The sequence below is a fragment of the Diadema antillarum genome, unplaced genomic scaffold (assembly GCF_040938485.1).
Source record: "Diadema antillarum isolate AM-2024a unplaced genomic scaffold, OU_Dant_1.0 seq00001051_RagTag, whole genome shotgun sequence".
NCBI lineage: Eukaryota > Metazoa > Echinodermata > Echinoidea > Diadematoida > Diadematidae > Diadema > Diadema antillarum.
The window spans coordinates 1,152,217-1,178,356 of record NW_027271881.1 but is presented as its reverse complement, the minus strand read 5'-3'; the positions used below and the strand labels follow the sequence as shown (position 1 = coordinate 1,178,356).

The 26,140-nt window shown below is 38.2% G+C and overlaps 1 protein-coding gene across 5 annotated transcripts in view; it reads left to right on the top strand.

Moving 5' to 3' along the window:
* Nucleotides 1-26,140, top strand: part of LOC139743119 (synaptosomal-associated protein 25-like) — an 89,428-nt gene that overhangs the window by 22,972 nt on the left and 40,316 nt on the right. For all 5 annotated transcript variants that reach the window (XM_071653626.1, XM_071653624.1, XM_071653627.1 and 2 more), the window contains exon 3: nt 24,747-24,788. In XM_071653626.1, coding sequence (XP_071509727.1) covers nt 24,747-24,788 — 42 coding nt within the window. The remainder of the gene's footprint in view (nt 1-24,746; nt 24,789-26,140) is intronic.

The window sequence follows — 26,140 nt, the reverse complement described above, 5'->3', positions numbered from 1 at the left end:
TACGGTTGTTTAATCATGGTGGCAAAGTACATGTATGTAAAGGTGGCAAGTCACTGAGATCAACTTTGGGATGTTTAATCGTGAAGTTAAAGGATAGCGGTGATGGTGTGGCCCACATCATAAATGGCCTGTTTAAAAAGAAAAAACAGAAAAAACAGATGGTTTTAATTGTTATAACTTCCTTGTTATATTTTAAGTGTAGCATCTGTTTCTTAACTGCTCTGAATTCAACATTACCAGAAATTTGATGACAGAATTGATTGTCTAACCTCTTCGATACACTATACGCTGAACAGTGTTCCATGCAGCAGTCAGTATACAGTAAGTAGGCATGTTACCAGTAGTATTTATGGTGGAATGCACAGGAGAGTCAGTGCTCTCCATGGGTTTTCTCTTCATTCTGCTCTGAATTTTTATTTGCTCAGTTGCATACCTTTGCCAGAGAGCACATCTGCTGGTGGTTTCAGGGCAATCTAGTGACAGCAGTCTCTACCTTTTAAAAAACGTTACTAGTCAGCGTGAAGTCATATATTATTCATTTCTGGCGAAGCCGCGAGCTCGCAGTCAGCCAGCCAGCCAGCCAGCCATCCATCAGAGTTCTGGACTGGTTGGATGGTGTGAGGAACCATGCATTGTCAAATGGTTCATTGACTGACACGGGGAGTTTATGATAATGCATGCAAAGCCTTAAGGAACACAGAGAGCCACCAGTATCTGAGAAATCAATAGAGATGATCCGGACCTGATATGAAATGTTTCTTTTGAAGCATGCATGTGTGCTTTTGCATGCATTGTTTGCTCCAAGTCTGGCTGTTAGCACTTGTATGGGGTTCTCAGTGAATTGGAAATTAATTTCCAGTCATTTGAAGGAGATATTTGGCGAGATGAGAAATGTCAATGATGCGTTAATCAATGATGGGGGCAGCAGGTTACTGATGTGGCAGTAGTGGGAGAGTGTGTGATGGGGGTAGGGGTCGGGATGGAGGGAGGGATTCGCAGTAATTGCTCCTTCTCAGCCAGCAGCTCAAGATGCCTGAGTGAGCAGGATGGTCCTGTTCATATGTTAATCACTTCATTGTTCTAAGAGTGGTATAGTGGTGTGGTTTTGGCCACTGACTATTAAAAGTGCAGTCTGAGGAGACACTCTTGTACCCTTAGAACCTGCTTTTCACAATCTTCCCTCAAGCATACAGAATAGTGCTTGCGCTATGAAGAATGGTTGATATAATGCAAAGATAATTAATCTTCTTGGCCGTTGTTAGACACAACAGACACATAAGTGTTGTGTGCGTGTGTGTGTTTGTGTGTGTTGTTTGTAGGGAGGGGGAAACATACCACTCGTCTCTTCTGTGCCGTACTGCTCAGGTGGTGTTCGTCTAAATGTGGATTGTGATAATAGAGAGAGAGGGAGAGGATAAAGTGTATACCATGCGTTTGACATTCCTCCAAGTGCGCATTTGTTACATGCACACCTTGCAGCGATGATGCTTCCAGTGATGGTGCTACGACTCTCACTTGGTCAGCACGTGGTACAAAGTGACAAAGAAGTCTCGACTTGCAAAAATGTCTCGGACTAAGGGCTGGCCGTTGCCATTGGAACATTGATGTAGGAGCATGTAATGATGAACAGCTTCTAGTCTCAGGAACTGATGATGTGCCTTGCAAGCAGCTACCAAACACACACCAGTCTTAAGGGGGTGTCTTCGTTCCCAACTTTCATGCACGACTTGTGCGAAGATGCAGGCGGAAAGCAATTACAGATGATGCGCTTTTAAGAGACTCAGAAAAGTGCATGGAGACGCCATCCCAATCCCAAACAGGATGCACATGTCTTATGCCGTCATCATACCGAAAATCATATTACGAGTGCCATGGAGTGATCCGTTACACTCTTTACGTGTATGCAGTGGCAATGGAATTAGAGTGTTCGCGCGGCATATTGCACAATACTACTGAATTCATGCACATGAGTTACCCCAAAAGATCCCTCCTCAATACTGATTGCCAAAATGAAGACAGAATGAGATATTCTGCCTCAGTTTCTAGTGCAGTTATCTGCAGGGCGTGTGTCCTAAAGAGTTGATTTGATGCCTGGCTGCGGGTGTCTTTTTGAAGGGTGTTCCGCAAGACATTTGCCTGACAAATAGCTTGGCTGATATTTCATTGTCATGGAATATGGATGAGATAGTCCTGTGCGATTAGACTGCAGCTCATAACATTTAACCCTGGATGCATGGGAACTGTTTGAATTTTACTAGGACATTAGTAACATCACCTCTGTCTTTTATTGGTCTATGATCTTTATTTTGCTTTGTTTTCTCTCGCATTCATTGCGTTCCACAGTAAGATTTTCATCTGGCCAAGGGACTCTTAAAACATCATTTCTGTATACCTTGTTTGTGCATTTAGTCCCATGCCATGTATGATGCAACACTTCACACTCATCTGTACTTGTGCTATGAAGTTGGATATATATATCTATATTTGGATTATATCTTGTGGATAACATGCACATCAGTTCTCTTTCTTCATTCATCGACGGAGACCTGCCCTCTTGAGCGGTATGTTATTTTTCTGTGCTAATGCAGCATGGAATCGGATGTTGCACATTCATTCTAGAGAGGAAATTGACGATACATTCGCGAGCTTTTTCTCCCAGTGCCTTGGACAGTCTCACTGCCTGCTTGTGTGCTTTTGGGAGGAGTTGTGTACTTTTATATTTTGTGCCATATTGTACAAGGAGGAAGCTTCAAGACTTCAGTAGTTGAATCATGGAAGAGAACCATTGCGAAAATGGAAAAGTATCAAGAAGAGGAGCCAATAGTAGAGGAAGTGAAGGAGGAGGAGAAAATGGAGAACAGATGCAAATCCAAGCAAGTGATCCCATTGAGCAGCAGACAATTGAGGTATATTCCACATAAATATTCTTGCAAACTAAACTAAGCGGCTTTCACTCTATACACAGTATAGAAGACACATTACACAGTCTCGTCCATTGTAGGTCCTGTGTAAATATTATTCATAGAACTGAGTTTGCAATATGTATATGATGGTATATATTTTTTTCTGTTAAACCTCTATTACCTGAGCCAAAATGGAATTAAATTCAGATGTCATTAATCTATTCATTATCCATAACCTGATATTCAGTGCCTGGTTTAGATTATATGCCTGAAACTTTCTTTTTTTTGTATTTAAGTATTAAACATTTTCATATTTTCATAGAAAATAAATAACTTGTATGGATGTCACCTTGAGTTTGTAGGACTAACTCTTATCCATTAAGTCCTAGGATAATTCTACTGCAGAAATTGTCATCTTGTCCTCATTAGATAGACCCTTCTGAGTTACATTGCATATCCTATATTCGGTATTGCATGGGACCAGATGAATTCCCATAGTCTGCACAAAAGCAGAAATAGATTGCTAATTTGAGGCAACGACATTAACTCTATCTCTTGGAATATGTTGCCATTTTTTAGGGATTTTTTTTTCAGTTTAGTGATTTAGAGGCTTTAGATAATCCTACAACTGAAATTCAAAGGTCTTTGACTATCATAGAATTCATCTGAAAGACAGTTATTTAATACTGTAAAATTCGAGCAACAGATGGTTAAAATTGTAATAAAAAGATCCAATATCAAACCCCAGAAACGAGGTTTGTGGGATTTTATGGGCTCGGGGAAGCTGTTGAGGGCCATTGCCCTCCAGGGTGACCAAGGCTAGGGCTAAAAAAGAACAAAGATAAATTTAGGTAGATAAATGAGTATATGTAATAATTGATTGAGTAAGAGATCAAATTAGATGAATGAATTACTGGCTTTCAAAATTCTTCTCTTCTAATGCTGAAATGGATAGAGTCTGGCTTGTGTGGAACACAAGTGCCTTTGTGGGTTAATGGTAACAGTTGTTCATTAAATTCATTCTAAGGGTTTAGTTCTGTCTGGGTTCCTAGCAGGGCTAAAAGTTTGCAACAATAACAAACTAGTTGACATTTTTCTCTCATACGCCGTTCACGTGATGCTCCTCCTCCCAGATTAATTACCTGAGCGGAGGCTGCTCAGCTCTTTTTTTGTGCGCGATATTTGTGCCATGTGAACACAAATCACATGTTGCAGGAGCTGAGACAGCTCAGGCTTTTTATGTGTTTCCAAATGTTGCTGTATTTGGGTTGTGGCAGCCCACGCAGTATCTTCTGCTCTGGAAATGAAAGCTTGGGCTGTGTTGCCAGTTATGCAAACTTCCAGCAAACTATGCAAATGTATTTTAGGTATTAGACAGACATTTATGCCATACTCTCCCCCATCCTGACAGTCATTATCTTGAATGGCAAATTCCATGAAACAAAAAAGTCTTAAATATTGTTAAGTGTTTTGGGGGTATCAATGATACCTAGAATCTTGATTCTTATCAAATGTTACTTGAACTAAAAAAACCTGCCTTGCAACATTTTGTTGGTTGTGTGATGCATGTATGTTACGTGTACTGATCTGTATAGAGAAATCCTTTTAGTTAATTTCCTAATCCCACCATGTACTTCCCACATGGCTTGATTTCAGGATGCTGGCTATCAATATTGCCCATGCTTGTATTGTTACTCATGCCAGAGCAATGTTTGTCATGGTGTGGTGATGTAATGTGTTTACAATGCTTTGTGTTACAACATACTTTACCCCACAAAACACTGAATTTTTAAACATTCTTTACACCATGTGTAATGATACCAAAGTGCACACATGCACTTTTCAGTGTGCCGTTAATTTCTTCATCTTTCAATTCAATTTAATTCACATGCGCTGAACTTTTTGCTAATTTCAATGCTAGCGTAGCCTTATGGTCTGTTAAATTATTTTCTTCTTCTTCTTTTTTTTTTAAATAAAGAGCCATATGGGAAGTTTTCCCTGAGTTTTGATGTAATGGAGATATATACCTATTGGTGGTATTCAATGTTGAAGCATGTCTTGTTCTGATATGTTTCAGTGCATGTCAGAAAGATGACCATGAGGCTGAGTGAAGACTGTTGCATTCCCTAGTACTATTGATATTTTGTAAACATTGCAGTCAAATGTTGCCTCAAAGTAGCTTTTAGTTTAAGGGTGTTGCTAATTCATAGATCTGCAGTATTTGTGTGTGTGTGTGTTTTTTTTTTGTGTGTGTGTGGTCCTATTGAGTGTTTAGGGCAACTTACATGACAGTTGTGATGTGGAGTATGAGGTTTTGAGGGTGATTCAAAGTCAGACTTGGTGGAAGTCTTGATGTGAAGGGAAAGATGTTTTTAGCCGATGTCTGCGCACACACTTGATGACAGATTGCTTAAGGGTGCCATTAATGTGGAGACTAGAGGGGGAAAATAAGAAGAAAGTGAGGAAAAAGTCAAGGATGTGCATCACAGTGCCCATGACGACAGCTGCATAATACTCCAAACTTTGCATCGCCATAGCAACGGTGCACAGATTCCTGCTTTTGCACGTAAGTGAAAGGATCATCTCCATGGAGTTGCTATCCTCATAATTTCGGAAAATATCGGCATGCATAAATATGTACATATTTTGAGTCTATCTACTTAGTAGTAATGAATTGAATGGAGTTTGTTACCACAGGATCGGGCTGTTGAATAAGACTTTTGCCAGTGCCGATATTCCATTCACTTTCAGTTGGACCACTTAAATTAACAGAGGCATATATAGAGAAAAAAGAAGGATACGTTGGGCTAAGGTTGCAGTAATTGTGATTCGATGTCTATGTATGTTAGCTCACATAATCTATTTTTGCTCACATTTTTGAGAGTGAGAGTTGTGTGAGAGAGGTATGTTATCTGCTGACAAAAGACAGTTTGCCCTTTGACAATGTACGTATGTTGTATTGCACTTTCTGAGTTGCCAATTTAGGAATGTCATAGTGCTGTTGATAGTGTTGATTACCAAGCCAGAGCAGTTGATACACTGTCATCAGTATGGATAATTATCAGCACAATATAGATGATTCATGTAACAGGAGAGAGATCATTTTCTTTCTAATTTATGCGTAAGGGACACAGCCAGGAAATGAAAGAACAATGGAAAAAACCCAACCTTTATACTGATACAGTTGTAATTCACTTTTCAGTAGACTCGTATGAATGTTGGTATTTATATTGATGTCAAATTTAATCTTCACTTTTCCTTTTCTTTGAGTTGCAGAGGACAGAACACAGGGATGTTCCATTTTGTTTTTGTTTTGTTTGGATGAATGCAGTACAATTTTCCCTGCTATGAAGGCCCATAATCAAAGTCACTTTTGCCATGGCAGATACTTTACCTCCAACTATTTAATTTCCATGAGACTGTACTGCTACGTACAAAACAACAGCCCAGTGAAATCAGGGTGGAATCAGAGAGTAAATTGAGAAAGTTATTACAGTTTTGATTTCATCTACCAAGGAAAAATTACCATTTGGTCAGTAGTTACGTCAGGGATATCTCAATGACAAGAGTATGCCCAGTGGAGAATTGTAACTAACTAGGTCGTGTGAACTCAGGGATCAACAAGGTTATGATTATGCTTGACCCATGAAAGCCCTTGAATTACTTCCGGTCAATGAATGCCTGATGTTGTTCCTGCACTGTTACCTGAGTAGAGTCTCACTTACGGGCATGGTTCTGTGTTCTCGGTCAGTCGGGTTGTCGTCACTGTCAGAGGCTGCACTATGTCCTGGCTCCTCACCTTTAAGTTTTGCTAGTGCGCTCAGAATTCATGAAATAGAGGTCCTTGCGTGCAGTGTGCACTGTACTTCGTGATTTTATCATCGCGTGTTGCTCAATGAAAACTATGATGCAATGACAACTACCAAATGAATGAGCATATGTAGTTCAGGAGCATATTTACCCATCTCCAATACTAGCTATCATCACTTGTAAGACAAATGTCTGGGATATTTTGTGAAATACAGAGCAGCTGACAGTATACAAATGATGCATAGGTCTGAGTACATTGGATCAGTAAGAATTGTGTGCAGTATGGTAACTAGGGAATGCTTATTAACTCACAAGGTGAGGCCAAGTGAGTGTAGGCTAAATTCGGTAGTTACCATATGCACACTATTCCTACTGACGTACAAAAAGACATGTGCATCATCCATCTTATAGAACAGGGAACGTTTTTCTTTTTTTTTGCCAGAAATTCATTTCTTTTTTATCATTTAACCTGATGGCAAATATACTGGATGCATTTCCATTAGGTTTGCCATAGATCAAACTGTATAATAGTAATTTCTGATGCGTTAAAATTGTTACTGATCTTGCATGGCTAGCAAGCCATCTCTTACTAAGTGCATGTATGCTTGCTTAGTGTGCAAACTCTGTTACAATTGTATAAGTATGTGTGATAACGTGTTTATTGTGTCTATCAAATGTACTGCCAGTAAAAATTAATGCATGGCTTTCGACCAATGAAATTGCAGGATTCTCTAAACGCGTTTTATAACAGGAATTAATTTGGCTGAGATTGTCAATATGGCCCTAGTCCTTTGTAACTCTGAATCTTGATACCAAAAAGTATGGAATCCCTTGGAAAGTACAAGTGTATGTATTCTGTCTGTCACCAACCCCTCTTGTCAGCAAAGTTTAATGAATTGTTCTGCCTGCACAATGTTTTTTGAGTGGAACAGAGATGGGGAAGAAGACGACTAAACTGAAGAAAACAGAGTTAAAGGGTAAATCCAGTCCAAATATAAGTTAGTCTGATAAAAAAAGTAAAATCTTACAAATTCAGCGGTAAAAATTTGACTGAAATCGGATGAAAAATAAGGAAGTTATGACATTTTGATGTTTTGCTAATTTCTGCAAAACAGTTCTTGTACAGTAGATATTAAAGATGCAAATGAGTGAGCTAACCGTGTCACACCCTCACAGTTTTCCATTGATCGTGTAAAAAAAAAAAATGATGAAAATTCAATGTTTCTGTCATTGAAGTCTGAGGCATGGTGTTATTCCTGGTTGAATAACTTCAGAATAGCAATCAGTTAGATATACAAGGATTTGAGCCTCGGGCATAATTGCGTTCGAATGAAAAACTGTAAATTTCAAAATTTTATGTACAAACTACACTGTATATGGTAAGTTGTGAGGGTATGACATGCTCACTTTGCCTTTTGCATATTCATATTGACCGTTCAAGAACTGTTTCCCCCCAAAATAGCAAAACTTCAAAATGTCATATCTTCCTTATATTTTCATCTGATTTTGATCAAAATTATACCGTTAAACTCGTAAGATTTTACTCTTTCTTATCAGACTAACTTATATTTGGACTGGATTTCCCCTTTAACAGAAAAGCCTTTTTTTCCCCCAATTAAACTGAAGATTTAAAAAAGAATGACACTAGCTGCATTCACACACAAGAGTTAAAGGTTTTTATGTTGCGATGTGAAAATAGATTTTATTTGCTTCTGTTCACATATAATGGCAAAAAACCCACAGAAAAAACAAAAACAAAAACAAATAGCATGACTGCAAAATGAAACACTTTGTAATCTCCAGACTGTGCATTACTGAACAAGACTGGAGTATGACCATAGACACCAAAGTGTGAGGGCCTAGTGTGGCAAGCTGTATTTTGGGATTAAAAGAATCAATGGTTTCTTAGCCAGCTGGTCACACATGCTGTGCAGACAAAACATTGGGCTGTATGCATAAAAAGTAAGTTGCTTGTGCTAGCCTTTTTGCTTGAATCTGTATGAAAAAAACAACAACCCCAAAACAATACCTTATGCACTTGCTTGGTAGCAAAAGAATTTGCTAGCAACCACAAGCAATTGCTTGTTGCTCATTAGCAATTGCTTGGAGATGAAGCATTTGCTGTTAATGTATGCATGAAATGGACCCTTTGCGTGTTCTTGCTAGCAATCGTTTACGTTTTTCCAAGCTCTCTAAAACTAACTTGAGTTTGCTTTAGTAACTGCCAGGATGTTTTCTTTTGAGCTTCATGTTCAAAGTCATAAAAGAAAGGCCAAAGTTGTGCAGGAGTGGTATAAATCAACAAGAGATTTCTCCTGAGATGTAGCGGAAACTTTTTTGTTTCAACATGGGGAATGTCCAGTGGTTAGCACACAAAATGTAATGGGAAACAGGTAGGATAAAACATAAATTCTACCCACAAACTTAACCCTTATCCTTATCCTGATCCTCACATGAAACTAAACCTAAAACCCTATTACAACCCTAACCCTAACCCTAAGTCCTTGGAGAAAATAAGACCGGAGCCAACTGTCACGGGAGCAAATGTCGTGTCACTATGGAGAGCATGGAGACCTCTCTCGACGTGCGACCTGGTAGATCCGGGCTACTAAGCATTAGCTAGGGAAGTGATATGAATCAGCCAGCATATCGTCGCTGGGGTGACAAGACCTCGTATCTACAAAATGTCAAATGTTCAGGAGAGCCAAAAAACATGGCGGCCAAAGCACCGTAGCGAATGGGAGATCCTTTCCTTTGACATGCCGTGGTGGCTCCATTTTTGGAGTAGGACAGTTGGGATTTAGACAGGACATCACTTAATCCATTATTTGACCATTAATCCAAAAAAGTAATTTTCACCAAAATTGCAGATACAAGGTCTTGTCACCCCAGCGACGAAATGTGTGTATGTTTGTGTGTGTGTGTGTGCGCGCACATGTGTGCATTTATAGTTTTGCTGCTATGTCAGGAAATGTTTCAGCACCCATACATGCTCTTCCAAATACATCATATCACTCCCGCCTTTGGTCTTGTGTTGTTCTTGAAGGAATTACTTGTTTGTTTGTTTTTTCTCCATCTACACAAGAGAATTAACTGTTTTTACATCGCCTTGCAAACGCAATTTTCAAAAATGTTAATTATGAGTTTGTGTGAACGGGACTAAAGAGAGAGAGAGAGTACTAGGTAATTTTTTGTGTGAAAATAAGGATAGAAAGTTGGGGATGCACCTTACACAAGATATTTTATGGTGTGTTAAGGCACAGAAGGCCCATACACACACCTAAAATTAATAATTTTTATAAATTATTTTCTGCAGTGTAGTACGACAAGATCTATATAATAAGTGTGTATGTGTACACACAAACAAACAAAAAATCACTAACTATTGCAAAAATCAGTCCATCATGACTTTTTATTTTAAGCCCTCACAACAACTTGTCTTGTGCAGTGTCAGTGAACAGCATGCAAAAGGAAAAATGTTTTTTGTTTGTATGTTTGTTTTTCTAAATCTCATGATGCAACTGGCTGCACTAGGCCTATGATGGAAATGCTCAGGATCATGCTCTGTTCGTTGTTAACCCATTGAGGATGATTTGATTACCATGCCATAACATGCATTTCCCATAGACACCTGTTTGAGTATACCCAGGACTAGTCTTTAATTGCTTTTAAAATCCTTTGTACACAGTCCAGGAATTTTAAGTGCTTTGCTTGCAGCTGAATGGGGTTGATTTTTATTTTTAATGCCATGTGCGATCGCTACCAAATAAGATTTATTTCATGTATAACAGCAATCCAAAAATGAAAACTCCTGTGTATGAATGGGCCTAGAGTTACAACCTAGTACAAACTTTGTGTATGCTTTGTAGACCACATCTAAACTGTAAGCCTGTGAACAACAAGAGATAGAATTTAATGGAACACACATGACGTATCACACAGCCCAAAGTTGCGTAAACCGATGAAACACGCAAGAAATTTGGTTGTGCGTGCTTGTCCGTTGAGAGTTTTCGCTGATTTACGCGATGAAAATCACCGATGACTTGCGCAAGAACTATGGAGAGATCACGTAAAAATCACTAACAAACCACACACTTTCAGCGCATAGGCACGCAAAGGCCCCAAATAGGGCGAATTTGTGGTTGTGCGCGACGACCGAGGTCCACGGAAAAACCACGCATAATCTGCGCATTATCACTAATGAACTGCATATAAATCGCGCATGAACGCGATAGCGGCAACATTTTTGCGAACGATCACTGATATTCCACACGTATTTCGCGCATTGTTCACGTAAGAACTACGCAAACTATGCAAAAATTATGCAAAATAGCGCAACTTTTACATGAAGCCGAGTTTTGAGCTGCTCAAAACCTGGAATCGCGTAAAGCGCCGATCCGGCGCACATCGGCGGACAACTACGAAGGTTCCACGTCAGACAAACTCATGAAATGCGCAAATCGCGCTTGTATCATGTAAGGCTCGAATTTCTTACGTGATTCATGCATTTACGCGACTTTCGGGCAGTGTGACTGGGCCTTTAAATAATTTATTATACATGTCAGTGTTTTTGTGCCCAGATATTTAGCAACATTTTTGTGAGTTGCTAAATTCATGATTAACAACTAGTGGACCTTCCAACCCTCCTGAGTTGTGCAATTCTTTTTCTTTCTTTCTTTTCAAATAGTGATGTCCACATTCTTATTGGAAAAAACAAAAACAAATAAACCAGGAGTAGACAAAAACCAGTAAAAAAAGAAAAAACAGTAGATAAAACCTATTGACATAATAGCTGATATGAAATGTGTTTTGTCACAAGTTTGTATTTGGCTCCAGAGCCCATAACATCTACACTCACACAGTAGGAAAATGCTTCTGATTATATTGTACTCTCCATGCATGGCAACAAATCATGGTCTTGACATTATAACATAACGTTGTAAACATTAATCACACAAGAGGATCACATAATTGACATTGCTCAAAGAAAGAGTGCAGAGATATGAGAATAGAATGTGATTAGATAACGAGGCTGATTACTATGATGCCAATGCCAGATCATGAAATTAATGCGTACAGTCAGCCATGAGCGCTGTTCCAGGCCTAAACGCCTGCTCCGCTTCTCATAGTCGGGCATGAATGCAGGTGGTGTCTGATCACAAATTGGGTCTGTCCTGCAAGTGGGGTTCAACTCCTCAAGAGATGGAAAATGCTATTGAGTGTCTGCAGTAACAGTCAATTTTTCTATAGACCTCATCTCATGTCAATGACCTAACCGCATTGTCAGGCAAGCCTTGTGCATACTTGAACAAAGCATTGTTTCCCTGTAAGAGAGCTGATATGTCTTCATGATTCGGCAGGAAAAACTCTGAAAACTATATCTTGACAATCTGAGGATTTGAAGAGTCTCCATGGTCTGGGAATTTTTTCTTTCCATTTTGATAGTTGCGTGTGAAACACAAGTATTTTCCTAATTAGAACCTCTCTGATTTTGGTGTGGGAATTTTGGCAGCTTCACTATAGAGAAATAGCATGTATTTTCTTTGAATCACAACAATTGCAGTGCCCACATAGATTTTTAATGCCTGTGTGTAGTTTAGTTTGCTTCCAGCAATTTACTCTATGGTTTGTGAAGAGATTAGCCTTGGAGAGGTTACATTGATAGTGAAATTTAGATGTGCTGATATACATTTGTAGGTGGTACACACACACACACGCACACACACATACACACACACACACACACACACACACACACACATACACACACAAACACTCTTTTTTGTTTTTCGATATTCTTTATTTGATTTTTATGATTTCACATGACAAAAACATTTATCTTGAATGTATAAACACAAAATACAATCAGCAATGTTTGATCAAGTAAAAACACACACACACACATACACACACACAAATGCTTTGCTACATTGTGAGAAGAGAAAAAAAAACATGAAAAAATAAGGAGTTAATCTATCCAAGTGATATCAGATCACAACAGAGACAAATGAGAAACGCACTGTCGTATTTATTACACATGCCTAGTGGTCATATTGATCTGAAATGGGGTGAAGCCTAAACTATGTGTCCAGATATTGGCAGAGTTTACTGCTTTGCGCAGGGCAAGGAAGATATTCAAAGGCATGACAGTAGTCCTTTGATTACAGGCAGTGGAATTGAAACTCTATTCAGATCTTTTGAGCATCCAACAAAAATGCTCTTCATAAGGAGCGGAAAGGAGGAAGAGACAGAGGGGGAGAAAGAGATGAGGTATATATAGAGGAGAGGGGGGAAAAAAGATGATATAGACAGTATGAGGACAGATTGAAAGAGAGATAAAGAAATAAAGGCAAAAAGTAGGGACAGGGAGAGAGAGAAGAGGTGGGATGGAGCAATGACTTTTAAGGCATCCCCTGTGGCTGTGTTTTTTCCTACAGATAAACATGCTTGTTTCTGAGCGCTGCACCTCGCTGGTTTGACGTGATTATAGCCAGACACAGATTTGCATCTAGCTCGTCTAGCTGTGTGCAGCTCTTGAGCTTTTTTCCCCCATTCTCCCTGTTTTTGTGCAAATGGAGAATATTCTAAGCCTTCATGTTAATGTAAAGCCATATAAATGGGATTTGATACAGAAAAGGTTGTTGCCATGCCCATTTGTGGGACTTAATCCTTGGACGTGGATGAGCTGTCAGTTAGTAGGGTAGTGGAGAGAAGTGGGCAGAAGCCTTCAGTATTTCTTGGACAAGCTCCTGTGAAGCTCTTGCTGTGATCATAATCATTTGTATTACAAGTCTCTCATCTGTGGCTGCATGAAACACAGGCAGCTTTTGTGCGGTGGTGGATAAAAAAACACTCTCCCACTACGCAGCAATCAGGTAGAGCAGGAGATCCGGAGTAGTGGAAAAAGTGGACAGGGGGCGCAGAAATTTTTTTGCGAACTGTTGCTAATGGAAGTGGCCTAAACGAACTGTTGCTGGGAGTAGCATCTTGCAATCCCAGTCGGTGTTTACAGATTGTGGAGCCTTTTTGCTTTGCTATGAGGATCCTGCATACAATGATGTAATTTGCCAAGTGATTTGCAATGCTCATGCATTGTTGAGAACAACAACACTCTTCTAGGTCTTTGGCAGAGGAGGGGATGGCGAGTGACTTGGCATTTGACCTCACTTTTTACAAGCACCGACGTGAACATAGGTCACCCTCTTTGCCTGTGATTCGCAGTGACCTCACCGTTGAAGCATGTCTTATGCGGAAGTACTCGAGGGGTGTAAGTATGGCCTTATTTCCAAGTGCAACTCAGTGCAGGGAATGACTCCGCACAGAGCAACATGTACAAGATACACTCATTCTAGGACAGTTTGTTTTTTGCAAGGCTCAAAGGACATTGTTGGTGATTCAAAAAACATATCACATTTTGCCATGAGAGAAGTTTGAGCTTTAGAGATAGTGACATCAAATGCATGGAATGGGTGACTGCTTCACATTATAAAGCATCTCAAACAGGCTTACTGAAGAACCTTCACTTTGAGTTTACGTCCCTTGTGCATGCATTCAACATGTGATTAGTAAATAGCTAGTAGTCAGCTGTTGTCGTGCTTATCAGTTTCAAAGTATTTTTGCAGATCTGGTCTTAATTTCACAACTTTCAAGTTCAAAGTGCTGTCAGCACAAATGCCTCATGGAGATTTGTTTTTCAAAATCTTTTCATTAATTTGAATCAAGAAGTTTAGTGTTTTCTTATAAACTGTGGGATGCTGGTTTCCAGGCAGAAGCCTGAATTCAGGCCCTGGCAGTATCAAAGTTCAAGCTCTTGTATGTACAAAGTAGCTTCTTGTAGATATATTTCACGCTCTCTCTTTCATTCTAACTGACATCCCTACTGGAAAATGTACATATCTTTTGAATAGACAGATAGTTGACACTTCATTGCAATCTTACAAGCCTACTTCTCAGTTTTGTGGGAGACTTTCTTCTGTACTGTTCACACTGGTGAATGTACTATGTATGTGTATCTATCCTTACCCTCTCCCAAATGAATCATCAAACTATTATTGCCATTGTTATTATTGTTATTGCCATTATTACTATCAAGAATATTATCATCATCATCACAATCGCTATCACAGTAGCAGTTATCGATGGAATAGGAATTATCATAGTGGAAAATCTTCCTGTGCACATTTCATCACATATATGCCTGTGGTATATTTATACAATTCAAGTCTTTTTTTTGGAAGGCAAACCAAATCTTGATTTTATAGTTCTAAGTAACAACATTGCAATATGTACAAATATATGAAAGACTGTGTCATGAGAGATGAATTAAATACATATGACAGGGGTAAATATGCACCTGTCAGATTTGTGCTTAATGTAGGTTCATGTACATTGGATTTTGAGTAGCCCCCAACCAGCTTTACTCTTGAGTCTATTACAATGGGACAGACTACTAGTAGATGTTAGAAGTCCCCTGCAGAGGTAGTGAGGTACCTTGCCTAAACCGCTGAGCCACATCAGCTCCCAAAACTACTGTATATGTTGTATATTTAGGGAGTTCAATTTTGTGCGTTTTGTGTCTTCTCGACAAATCCAGAGTTCTCCAAAATTTCGCGAGTGGTTAGATTTATGATTGTGGAGTACAGTATCATTGCACACATTTTTCACGTGCTGTGGACTGCGTACCAGCACCTGTATGCGTCCACATTGCATTCATGTCGGAATCAGAGTTAGTATTTTGGCACGTTCTTCTTAAATCGGTAAATAGCACCTGACCTGCAACATTTGCAAAAATAAAAACCTAACAAATTATATGCTGTATACAGTACGAGTTAGTTTGTCCACAGTCCGATAGGCATTTCACCATTGCTCATTGCGTTGTTGGTTGTTTTACCCTATACTGCTTGTTTACTACAATATCCTATTTGGCTCAAATGGTGTCCAACTTGACCTCCCTAACAACTGCCTGTACCCTTCTGGCATCGTTGACAGTACAGCTGTGTTGATGGCTCTCTCGTTGTGAAGAATCCCATCTTCTCCCAGCTTGCCTCCTGGACATGTTTTGCCAGTGCACTGTCTGTATGGCTGTGTTTTGTTGCTGTATGAACACTGACATGTCAGTGTGTGTCTTCAGGTGCAAATAAGACAGCTCTAGTATTTCATAACTACATTTTGACAGTGTACAGTGTTTGAGCAAGTTGCTGTACTAGACGTGAAGGGATTCTTGTTACCTCATTGATGCCTAGTATGCCCTTTTCAGTACAAGGTGCTATGATTAACTTACAAAGTGTTCTTTTCAAAATGATGAATGCCTGCATGATGGGAGAGAATATTATACACCATAACATCGTAGACATCTGCTGCTTCTTTACTTTGCGATATGAAATACCTTAATTACTTGTGATATGATGCCTAGTATGGGCAGGTTCCAGAATGTGTTGAGTTGGATTTCTTGCTGTTATGAGATGTATACAGGAGATCCCTTTAATCAGTGAATGATTACTCGGCGTGGGTGTTGACGTCACCAAAGAAAAAGTGATCTGGAAAACAGAGGAGCTGGTCATCTATGAGACTGATGAACTTGAGATAATAATAAAATATACCACGCACTGAGAGGCTTTAGTTGGAATTATGGATGCCGAGGTGGCAGGAATAGCGTAATTTCCGTCACGGAGGTATCGTAATTTCACTAGTGGCTCAAAGCACTGCATGATATACTTGTTTTATATCCTTCCATTGATTCTCCACCCCCCCCCCCCCCCCCAAAAAAAAAAAAAAAATAAATAAAGAGAAAAATAGTGAAAAGACTAAAATGAATATTTTTACATATATTCCAATGCAGATGATCACTGCACTATGGTGGATACGATTTACATAGCAGTCTATGAGGCTTACAGTGGTAACCCTTATGTCAGTGCAAAAGCATTGATTATTGGCATATCTGTGATATAATGCTTGTGGTATACTGTATAACGGAACAATAATATAAGGTATTTGTAATGCCCCTTACCACTCTGAGTCCTCAAGAGGGCACAAAAAATTCCTCACACAACATAAGGAGAAAAGAAATGAAAAATAAGATAAAAAATGAAAAATATATTGCACTGTTCCATGAATAGTATGTCATGGTATCTAGTACATTTATCACATCAGTATTTTGTCTCCAATGTCAACACTGAAGCAGTGTGTTAAGTTATAATTTAAGCCATTGGATATACAAGGCTGGCACAAAGAGTTCTGTTGACGCTGATCAGTGCACAAGTCTTGAGTTGTGTTCAGTTGCAATCTACATTGACTCAAATGCACCTAAGCTGACTATACAGGAAGTGCTAGTATGAGCTCAAGGTCATTCCGGAAGAGAGACGGAAAAAAAAAAAAAAAACATGACTGCACTACTTAGTCGCAGATGTGTGTATTGCATACAATTGGAAACATGCCATTTGAGTGAAGTGACCATTTATTACATGTTCCTCTTTGCTGTTGATGCTTATGTGGAGATTTAATAGTGATGAGTATTAAAGACAAGTCTACTGGATAATGTTTCAGCTTTAAGATATTTAGTTGTGAATGAACTGATAATTTGCACTCATTACATGCTGCTTGCTGCCCTAGATTATGTTGCACCAGTGCTATTACGCATGTTTTCATAAGCCAGCAACAAAAACCATCCAAGATCCTAGCCGCCCCAGGTCGTAACTGATGTACGATCACTTCAAAAGTGCTATGTATTGATAATGATGCTGTCACTACTTGGTTTGCCTTGTCTGGTTCGTTCCTTAATGAACTCTGCTTCTCCAGGGAGCATGGTAGCATTGTGGATAAGGCAGTGGACAGATCAAGTATGGATCCTCAGATTTATTATCAGCAATGTCCTTCTTGAACCATGTGTAAGATGAGTTAGTTACCTGTAAAACAAGGTACCTGGCAATGCTGGGCTCTCTGGAGAAACAGCGCTAACACTGAAGAGGCTGCCCTGGATGATTTTATGATTTTATTGTTTTAATTGCCATTATTGTTATTTCTAGGACGTGTCACTTCAAATTTTGATCACTGGTGTCATTAATGTCATCACTACTGTTTTTACCTTTAACACCATTACCATCATTATCATAATTATCATTATCTTGATAGTTACAGTGGCAAACCTTTGTACTGTATGGTTGCAAAGATTGGAATACTTTGTCATAGCAATTTATGGATATATTTGTCTCACATTGTGTTTATTTTGAACAAAAGTAATCAAGGATATCTATACTGAGAGCGGCAATTACTGGTTCATCAGTGTGTATAGTTACGTAATTGTCAGAAAACTAGTAGAGGAAAAGCACTGCAGGTAACATGATGTCATTACACACAGACATATGCTGTATGATAGATAATTATCTAAAGACTGTGGGATTTTTTAGATAACTTACCCCTCACGCCCCCCCCCCCCAAAAAAAAAAAACAAAACAAAACAAAACAAACAGAAGAAGAAAGATTGTTACTGCTTGGGAAGTTGGATAATTAACATATTAAGTATAATAATCACAGTTGCATTGTTGTGTTTATAAAGAAGTTGCATTTTTTGGTACATGAGTATACATGCAAGTGTACATTGGAATTCTCTTGTGTTCAGTGGTATTGTTTGAGATAAAGGCTATTTCTTCTGAGTTTGGCAACACAGGCTATTTTTAGCTAGACTAAGCATGAAGATTGAGTGTATAAGTCAAGTATGTAAGGGGTAGAAAAACAAAAAGAGGACTGTGATATCTGGACAAAGGCAAGAGAAGTATGAGGTGAACGTGGCCTTGTGCCTTACCTCAGAAATGCCAACAACATGAGCCAATGCATGCGCATGCAAATAAGTAAACCTGGAGGAGCCTCCATGTGCGTTTACAGGTGACAAAGTTTCTGCATGAAAGGGATGATATCGTATTGGCTAAGATGAGGATTCAGTCTTTAACTTTTTGCAAGATGCTTAGAAACCACTTTGTGAATTGTTAAAGAGCATACACTTCTAAGAGGAATTCGAAGTTCATTTGATGAAAATCGCTTTTGAAATGGCTGACATATCCAAAACAAAGTAAAACAAAGCAATCCTAATAAAAGTTGAGACCCACCTTTTATTAGCCTGTCGCTTTGTTTTGGATATCTTGGCCACTTCAACCCAACTTTCATCCAATAAATTATGAATTCCTCTTAGAATTATATGTTCTTTCATATTTCACAAGAGGTTTTTCATTATCTCAAAATTTATTAGCAAAAAATGTTGGAAACCTGTAGCCTCCTCTCAACGGAAACTGTACCATCCCTTTAAATGGCGGAATAAGAATCAGCAGAAAAGACGAAGAAGAATGCACCAGACACAGGTGTTTTCTTGTGGTTTGTGCAAAGTAACCTCTCTCAAGAGTACCTTTGAGTTGCATTTTAGAATACGTAAGCATGAACAGCATACCTAGGGATAGGTCATTCCAGCCTCTAGGCCTTGAATGTTATTGTTTTTTGTCAGTGAGTAGGATATGTAAGAAGACTACTTCATCTGAACATGTGAAGATTATCAGGAGGTTGAGGTTTGTTGTTTTTTTTTTCGGTTTCAGTGTATTAAAAGAATATTGACATTATGACAAAAGATCTGAAATTTTCAAAACCTTATTTCAATCCCCCCCCCCTAAAAAAACACACACAACAAATATTGTTTCTGTAAATTGTCTCACTCTCCAAAGAGGGAATAAATGAGAGGGAAAAGAAGAGACTGTCCATTAAGTTTTCTCAAGGAAATCTACCTAAGATATGAACACACAGTGCCTGCTACTCATACTTATGTGATTCATACACAATTATTCCTTGTGATAGAGTTAAAATATATCTCTGAATCTCTTGAAACCCCCTCCTTCCCCCCCCCAAAAAAAAAAAGAAAAAGAAAAAAACACACTCACAAGCTATATGTCGTACAGAAGGAAGCAGTGATTTTAAAGTTGTAGTTTTATTATCCCGTATGACAAGCCAAGTCTAATTAAAAGTGATCTATTTTCAAACTTTACTGCACTGGACTTGATGATAACAGAACTCAAGACTGAGGATGTGTATCAATATTTATCCTGTCTTTCTGCATCATGAATATAAATTTGCAAAATTAGTACAGCTGATTAACATATCTTAGCCTCTTTTGTAACAAAATTACTGATTGATGTAAGTGTCTTATACTTAGTAGTTGTACAAGAAAAAAAAAGAAAAAAAAGAGGAAAACGGCAAAATGTTCTGGTTATAAGTAAACCTTCAATCTTCAGTGTATTATGTAGATACATATACCATTCCACAATTTTGTTCTATCATTATCTTATGCTTAGTTTTTTTTTCCAGTTGTATAGTGGGTAAATGGCTGGTTGTACACAATGGCCACTATAGCAGCCCCTGCATAGATGCTAAGCATACGGACCATTGTATTAGATTAGACTCACAGGGTGAGGTCCTAAGTCCTAATTTAGATTTCAGTTATATTATGGAATCAGAGTTTCAAACTTATATGTATACTTCAACCGTAACTTGCATGAATGTTTCCGACATATCACTTCCTTAACCCCTTCTGTGCGAAGAAAACAAAAGATTAAATACAGCCCTCTATAATCAATTGTTTGCACTAGGTGTTTCAAAAAACATTTCCCACTTTTGATCATTAATAGTTAAAAAACTATTCGTCCGATAAAACTGTCATTGATATGAGTAATAGGTGAATAGTGTACAATTTTGTTGGAGGTGATTTGAATGTGAAAGCATAAATCAGTTTCATTAAATCTAAGATTGATTTTGAAGTAAGGTTTCAGATTTTGGTCAAATTTTGCCCTCTGTACAAAAATTGAACTTTGCACAGGAACCAATGATGTGTATGTGAGTGTGTGCTGACAATGGCCTTGAACAATGGACATGCCTGAACCACCTGTTGACCAGGTGTCAGTCTCCCGTTCCCAGGCACATGAATGCTTAATCAATACTTCATGTGGATTGCCCTGGGCACTGCTAGTCTGAATTTATGCACGGCAAAGGATAAAATGCATGCACATGGAAAAAGTAAGCACATGTTTCCATGTGCTTGGTAACACCACAGTTCATTCCAGCTGGCAATCATTTTCAAATTTTGCTTCACATATTATTAAATTTGGGATATAAATAAGCATAAATGATCTAAAGTTCTTCATTTTAATACAACTGTCTACTATTAGTCTGACAAATTTGTCACTTTTTCGATAAAAAGAGATCATTTTTGGTAAAAAGTTCAGCAGCATTTTTTCATTGGGGCGATTTGTTTCCCAGTAGCTTTATCTAAGGCTCCATATACACAAGTGTATACTCTAATTGATTTTCTTTGCTTCCTGTCACCATGTTTACGACAGAACAGAAGGTATTCATTTTAATTTCGTTTTCCAGAAGTAGGGAGAGCACTGTCGCGACTCAACGACAGTATTGGCAGGCATTTGACTTTACACAGATACTGCCAGAGGCTAAAGAAAGACTAGTTGTGATAGTGGAATTTCTCATGAAGCATTCAAACCCTGGCCATTATTCAGGACCATTGTCAGGGTGTTAACCACACACTCCCATACACACCCATTGATCCCTGTGGAAAGTGAAAGTTTTGTACAGAGGATTGAAAATAGAGCAAAATCTGGAACCTGACTGTGAAATTAATCATGGATTTCATGAAACTGATTTATGCTTTCATATTCTAACCACCTCCAACAAAATTGTACACTATTCAGCTTTCACTCATATCAGTGACAGTGTTATCTGATATATAGTTTTTGAATTATTAAGAATCAAAAGTGGGAAATTTTTTTGAAACGCCTAGTAGCTTCTGCTATACCATCATGCATTGGGATCATCTGTGTGTTTTTGTTGTTTTGTTTTGTTTTGTTTTTCTTTTTTTTTACACTGAGCAATTTGTGCACCAATGATTCAGTTGTTGCTTTGGTCCTAAGTATTGACTTTTTTGTGGAAGTTCTCCAAATCATTTCTTTCTAAACATTTTTCATTTGGGAACAAAAATTAATTTGAAGTGAATATAAAAAAACAAACCATGCACAATTTTGTAATAAAAACATAATTTCATGCATAGTTTCTGGGGTACACAAATCACAATACTGTAAAGTAAGACTTCATTAGACATTAGGTTGGTTTCTGGTGTACAGAAAATGCATTTCATATACTACATAATAACCTAGAACTATTAAGCTTCTGACTCTCTAATGGTACAATTGTGCATAAAGATTGAGAAATGAATTGTGGAATGGTTCAAATACATTTTGCATAATTACATACTTGCAAATATTTTGTGCATGCTTTATCATTATTTTAGAGTACTGTCTGATGGCTCTTCATGTCGGAAGAATGACCTGGCAAACTAGTCTCCATGCCAGGCCTGTCTTACCACTTAGAGTATTATTTAATGTGTTTTCATGTTGGAAGAATGATTGGGCAAACTAGTCTCCACACCAGGTTTTTCCTTGTTATAACATGGTTAAAGAAAACCCTGCCAAAAATCAAAGCCCACTCCTCCTCCACCCTGCCAGGTCCTTGTCTCGCATGGATGTTTGGCTTCTTGAGACCATTGTTTCCCGAGCTGTTTGCTCAAGTCCTTCTAGCTTGGACTCCTCTTCATGGTCAGGGGACAGAGAGCACTGGGCTGCTAGTCAAGAGGTGGGGAAGAGAGGCCAAAAGGGGGATGGGAAAGTTTGAAAGGGAAGAGCAAAAGAAAGAGAAAAGGATGGAGGTAGGAGTTTAAAGATAGAGGGAAAGGAGAGGTACATGAAGAGGGACCAAAGTTTTCTTAACCGTTCGAGTCCCGTGAATTCTTATGGTGCAAGAATTGTCATCTTTTCATCATGAAGTAGCCACCTGTGATTTTGACTGCATTTCATCTTTGTTGGAGAAACTTTCAATGGATCTTGTCAAATTTATCAAATCTTCGCAAATTCAGAAAGAAACCATCAACATCGAATGAAATCTCAAATATTTTGTCAATTAAACTCAATGGATATCAATTTAGGAAATTTAGAAGCTTTTGATAATTCTGCAACCGATTTAAACAGTTAGACATGATATTTAACCAAAGTAGGGCTCAAATAAAGGAAAAACTTGCACTATAACCATATGAAAAGCAATCAAACTGAAAATTATCATAGAAAAGAATATCATCAAAACAAAGAAATGTGGTATGTGACACTTGCTTGGTTGAGAAGTCTGTTAACCATTAACTCTGATTTTCATCTTAACTGAGATATTTCCTGTCTGTGCTTATTAAGAAAGTAATATCAAATATCAAGTACTATTGTACATGACAGCTAATGCGCAGACAAAATACAACATTAAGACTGTTCATGTGGAGTGTTCCGGCTCTAGATTCAAAAACTTGATTTCTGTCTATATAGCTATGCAGGTCAGGCAGTTGCACAGGCATGGTACAAAGATGCACACTCATATTTCTTACAGTCACACACTTCTTGATAGAAATTTATCAAAAACTAAGGAGCCAGCTCTCTCATAGTTATAGTCAATGGAATGTTGGTGAGGTTACAGTTGTTATTATGAAGGCTTGTTAATCTTAAAATGATAAAAGGTGTGTAGTACCAAAGGTTCATTAATCTGAAAATGAAATAAGGTTTGTGATTCCAAAGGTTTGTTTTTCATACCTTCTTTTCATGTTTTTCATACCTTCTTTTCATGTTTTTCAAACCTTATTTCATTTTCAGATGAACAAACCTTTGGAATAACAAACCGTATTTCATTTTTGGATTGATGTATTTCAATATCAGAAGAACAAACCTTCAAATTAATGAATCATATTTCATTTTTAGACTAATGAACCTTCGGTAAAATGCCACAAATATCCAGATTAAAAAGCATCTAGTTATATAGGGAAATTATGTGGTTTGGAATAACGAACCTTCAGAATAACAAATCTTATTTCATTTCAGATTTACGAACACCACCCACAGGCGATGCCTGTGACATGCATAAAGCATCTTGCCAAGGGTAGGATGTTCCATTGGTTGTCTACTGCCAGAAGGCAAAGAGATGCAGGGATATCTTAACAGTTTGTTTGCTATTTGGAGAATCCCTTGAATGCCACTCATTTTCTTTGAATGCAAATCATGGATTGTGCAAATCATGAAAGATACAGGATTTCTGATGGATATAAATACTTAGTGTGCATGATTGTGCCGTGCAATAATAGTTCTATGCATTAATGGCTTGTCTTCATGTATTGCTTGTAGAGCTCAGTGACCTTTTACTTACTGGTTTGTGAGCTTGTCGGCTTGGGAGCAAGTAATGAGAGCCTGCCATGCCAAGTGATAAGTATGCAAATGGGGAACATAAGAAAATATAAGGACTTTTTTCCCCTTTTACTTTTCACAAAGGAGTAATATAAAGGCGTTCTGTTGGATTGCTATAAGTGTTTATTACTTGCTCAGAATGATGCATACCTCATCTGGAAACTTTCCACTTTAGAATACGGGATGAGGTGGTGAAAATGAGAAATGAAACTAGGGAGAGGGCATTTGTTTTTATAATGGATCCAAATCCTTGATGTTTGATCGGTAATAAAAGTGAAAAATCTCCAAGATGGATTTCACAAAAGAAATACAAAGAATGCTCCATTTCAAGGAATTTGCTGCATTTTCTCCAACCAGCTTCATCTGATCTTGCCTGAATGCGATCATTATTGCCAGCATCAGACTTAACTCCCGTTGCCGGGGCATATGCTAATGAGCAAGAGGATGTGACCCCATTCCACTTGACAACAACAATGACAAACATATGTACAGTGGCTTCTCACCACTGTACAGGGAAGTGTAATCTGTACACAGTTCCATGTTACTCAACAGCGCATTTGTGCTTTCCCTGAAAAACTGCTGATATGGGTTTTCATCGCAACATGTGTACATTATGAAACAATGAATGTGATATATAACTGGATGTGTTACTACGTCTGTATTTATGTTCATCGTCATCGTGAACCAATGATATCTGAATGTTTTTCCTCTTCTTGTTTTTCTACAGTCACTGGAGAGTACGCGGCGTATGCTGCAGATGGCAGAAGAGGTAAGAAAGGGAAAAACAAGTCAAGATTTCAATGTAACATGGGCTTAAACTGGCATTTTATTTCACCTTTTCAAGGGCAAAGCTATACCCATGTTTCTAAATATGTGGTTTCTCCTTGCTCGAGGTCGACCATCAGTACAGTGCATAATTCAGTATTTATGGTCAGTATTTTCATAAAAATGTTTTTCTCACATCGTGTAATTGATGAGATCTTGCTATTTGTAGAACCACTAACATCAAACCAGTTTAGCATGATTCCCTCTCAAACTTTATCCAAGGTGACTCCAGACTTGTTATATTTTTGCCTGACACTTTGTAGACCCACCGACGTGTGCAAGGAATGTATATAAAGAATATATGGTCACTGCACGTATAAAATTTAGAGATTGTTTAATCAGGACCAGATATGTCAATTCAATTCACTTTAGTTCAATTCAGTTGATGTAATTTGGAATCAATTCAATTCAATTCAATTCAATTTAATTCAATTCAATTCAATTCAATTCAGTTCAATTCAGTTCAATCCAAATCAGTTGACTTCAATTCAATTCAGTTCAATTCAGTTCAATGTAAATCTTTCAATTCGATTCAAAACAATTCAATTCAGAACAATTTAGTATGTGTACAAATATACTGTAATGCTAGTGAACTGGTTTCACCTCAATGATATGTGGGGACAATTGTTTGGGATGTCTGGTTTGTTTGTTTTTTGTCTTGTTTTGATTTGTTTAGTTTTGAGGTATGTCTAAATCTGACACTGCATGCAGTGTAGCAGTCTACAAAGTAGTGTGGTCATGTGGTCGTATTGTTATGCTCCTAACTTCTGCCCCTGAAACGGGTCGGAGGCATTGTGTTCTTGTGGGTTGTCTGTTTGTGTGTCCCTCTGTTCCTCCGTCTGTGTGTTGCAGATTTTGTTAAAATAACTTAAGCACCCCTCCCCCCTTATGGATTTTCTGGATACATGGCACAGCTATGCTACATGAGTTATAAATGCACCCAGAAGCTTTGGGGGAAACCCCCACAAGGTCAAAGGTCAAGAATCATTGAACCTTGCAACATAGCGTCATTTCTCAGCCATACATTAAGCTTGGAATGACCATTGGTGATGATATTTGGTCAGAAAGAGAGGTATAAATTAGACAGTATTTCATATGAAATGATTGGTTCAAAAAGTTTAACTTTAAATTCTGCGGTCATGGAAAATGGACTGGAAATATAAATTTGAGGCCATTCATAACTAGAACTAATTGCACTTCCCCTTTGTCTGTCTAGATTTGAATTTTGGAAGCATGAGATAGAGTAAGATATTGTCTTTAACAGTTGGGCTTCAGTGAATAGAATAATATCAGACA